The sequence below is a fragment of the Fulmarus glacialis genome, unplaced genomic scaffold (assembly GCF_000690835.1).
Source record: "Fulmarus glacialis isolate BGI_N327 unplaced genomic scaffold, ASM69083v1 scaffold18582, whole genome shotgun sequence".
In the NCBI taxonomy this organism is placed as follows: Eukaryota; Metazoa; Chordata; class Aves; order Procellariiformes; family Procellariidae; genus Fulmarus; species Fulmarus glacialis.
This window is the reverse complement of record NW_009196113.1, coordinates 430-3,548: the sequence shown is the minus strand read 5'-3', so window position 1 is coordinate 3,548 and position 3,119 is coordinate 430. Positions and strand designations below refer to the sequence as shown.

The following is a 3,119-nucleotide window of genomic DNA, read 5'->3' as shown; positions in this document are numbered from 1 at the left end:
GATGAACCGGGGCTGCTCCCACGAAGGCTTGGGGCACCTGGTGCTGAATCACCGACTTTTAATTTCACATGTAAAGAGCCTCATTAGCAGCGCTTCCCCCGGCGGGGGATCCAAGTCCCTGGCAGGGTGAACCACCGCCCCACGCGGTGCTGTGCTAATCCCAGCCCGCCTCTCGTGCGGTGAGCCCGGCTGCTCGGGGTTATGTTATCGCCTCCACCTGATAGTGCGGCACGCACGGAAACCGCGCCGCCCCCGGCCTCTCCTCGCAGTGTCTGCAACAGAAATGAAATGGCCAGGCTCTTCTCAGGGCATCTGCCAAGCCACCCTGTCCCCCTCCAACTGCCACTTGTGTTAAGAGCTGCATTTACTCTAAGACCCCCAAAGCCTCCAACCCAGCCGCCATCAGGCATCAGCCTTCCCAGCCCGCCCAAGTGCTTGGGGTCGGGACAGCAATGCCAGCCCGTGGCAGCTCCCCGCAGTGCCAGCGTTCACCTGCAGCTCCCCCAAACACCCCAAGGTGTTCTGCAGGTCCAGACCAGGCTGCTCCCTCGCACAGGCAGCTCACTACGTCTCCTCGCCTCCGTGGGGAAGGGACCAGATGCCCAGGCTCATCCTCTCTGGGACCCCAGACCCTGGCCCAGCTGGGGTTTTTCCCCTCGCTCTCTCCAAAGGGCCATGTTTTCCTCTCCCCGGTAGCCTCAGTCCCATCACACGAGGAGCAGCAACAGCTATTTACGATTGCTGGTAGGAGTCCCAAGCAGATAACGTTGATTGGCGCCTCATTCTTAAGCAGCTGGGCTGAGACTGAACAGCAATAACTGGCAATGTCCTAGATACCAGGATTAACTCATTTTGAACCATCTGAATGAGTAATTAGTACTGCAATTACTTTAAACTCAGGGTTACATTCTACAGCGATGGCATGATAAAACAGCCGATATTAGTTTAACTTGAAGAAACCCAGTACGGCCAGGCCTCTCCGGGAATGAAAAGGGGACATTGTTTCAGGTCTGCTGCGCTGCATACCAGCGTATCAATCACCCTCTTATCATAAGAAACAGCCCCCGGTCCCTCCTGTCTCCGCCTGAAGCCGATGCAGCTCCTGCAGCAAGCTACGCTGGATGGTGGAGGTGCCGAGGGATCCCCCCCAAGTCCCCCCAGAGCCGCGCCGTGCCGTGCCACCCCGCGGGAGACAAACCAGCTCGTGCAGCATGCAAATCTCCTGGAAGCAGCCCACGAAGCCGCAGCTGGGCGTGAAAGCACCAATCCCCCCCGCAGCAGGGATGCTCCCGCAGGGCCACACCTCACCCCGACGTGCCCGACGCTTGGGCTGCTCTGGGGAAAGTGCCTCGTCAGCAGAACAGCAGGGCAGGGCCAGCGCCGCTCCTCCTGCCCCGCTCCACCTGCCCGCCCCTGCGGCAATGCCGCTTTGCTGGGCCAGGGCTCGGAGCTGCTCCCACGGAGCATCATCCCTCGGAGCTCCCGGCTGCACCAGCTCATCCTGGAAGGAAAGGCTTCCTTTCCCGGCACTGCTCGCCTGGTCAGCCCCAATGCCTCGCTGCCCCTAAGGACAGGAGCTTTGCTCCAGCCTGGGTGAGCAGGCAGGGAGGGGAAGCAGGAGATCCTGCAGGGCCCTGTTGGTTAACCCTGGATAGTTAACGAGTCTCCTAAGTTATTGCAGCCAAAGCTTCGGGAAAGGGATTGAACCCCTGAGCCTGTGTCAGAGATCAAGACAAGATGTCCCGCGCTGCCCCGCAGGGATCGCGTGTCTTCCCCCAGCACCGGGCTGGGCTGCCAGCAGGATGCGGGTACGTCTGTGCCAGCTGGGAGACCCCATCCCCACCCCAATGCCAAGTCCCCAGCGGTGGTGGGGCAGGACCTACAGCGGAGGGAGGCTGGAGCTCCCCACAGTAATGCCAAGCACCATCCAGGGCGCAGAGCAGAGAAGCCGCCTACCCCTCATCCTGCCCCAGCCCCTGCGGGACTATGGACCACAGGAGATCAAAGCAATCCCACAAGAGACTTCTCAGGCAGTTTAGCACTGCCCACAGCTTCCTTCCAAGGGAGAGGGTGGATGCGTCCCCTCCGCGTCTGCCGCAGCTGGCCGGCATGGCTGGCTTGGGTGAATGGCTGGCTTGGGTGAGAAACGGCACTCACCCCCCCGGCAAACACAGCCTGGTCTGAGCGTGGGGCTGCACCGGGCGGCAGCGTGGCTCTGGGCTGTGCCGGCCGCTGGCAGGAAACTCCGCTATTTCATTTCTCCAGACAGCGCGGGGACGGGGGGAGCGTGGGGCTGCGCTCAGCCCCTTCCGCTCCCTGCTCCAACCGCGCTGCAGACCGCTGCCCGAGGGCAGAAGCGAAAGGGCTTGCCGGGGTCAGGGGGCCCTTTCATAGCTGCTTTTCTTTTCCCCAGCATGCAGGGTGCCAAGCTCCTTTGCAGGGTGCTGAGCTTCTGTATAGGGCGCTGAGCTCTTGGGACAGCCCCCGCGGGCACCCTCCTGCAAGAGCCCTTCATTTCAGAGGCTGTAATTCGGTGCTTGCCAGAGGGAGCAGCAGCGAGCACGGAGAGGGTCTCCCTTCCCCAACTCCATTCGCACTCGGAAACTTTCCAAAATAGCTATTCCGGGCTAATTATTCCATTCTGGAAGTGGATTAAGCTAAAGCGGAAAAAGGCACTCTTATTCTGGAATATGAGCATCCGCACAGGGGCCTCTGCTGAAACAGTTGTTTTGGAAGAGCTATTTTGGTGAATCACACAGTATAAATCCCCAAGTATAAAAAGCCCCCAGATGACCTCTCCTCTTCGGGCATTGCTGCCCAACATCTTCCCAAAGGCACGCGGCACAGCGAGCCCACAGCCCCTCATTTTTGTCCCTCCCAGAGCCGTAACCTGGGGGAAGATCGGGCATTACTTGTTTAGGGGGGGCAAAAGGGCTGCAAGAGGGTCCCCTATCCCCATCCCTCCGCTCGGAGGCAGCCCTTACCTGGCAGGCACGTGCAGTCGTAGGTGGTGTCTCCGATCTGGCGGCACGTCCCCCCGTTCTGGCAGGGCGAGGGGTTGCAGGGCACGTAGAGGTGCTCGCAGTTCTGCCCGGTGTACGCCGGCTTGCAGGAGCACT

The 3,119-nt window shown here is 60.7% G+C and overlaps 1 protein-coding gene across 1 annotated transcript in view; it reads right to left on the bottom strand.

The window, feature by feature from the left end:
• The window catches only part of LOC104072595 (neurogenic locus notch homolog protein 1-like), a gene marked incomplete at both ends in the record, with an annotated part of 5,726 nt that overhangs the window by 2,351 nt on the left and 256 nt on the right, over positions 1-3,119 (bottom strand). The window contains one exon of the mRNA XM_009572107.1: positions 2,985-3,117. Coding sequence (XP_009570402.1) covers positions 2,985-3,117 — 133 coding nt within the window. The remainder of the gene's footprint in view (positions 1-2,984; positions 3,118-3,119) is intronic.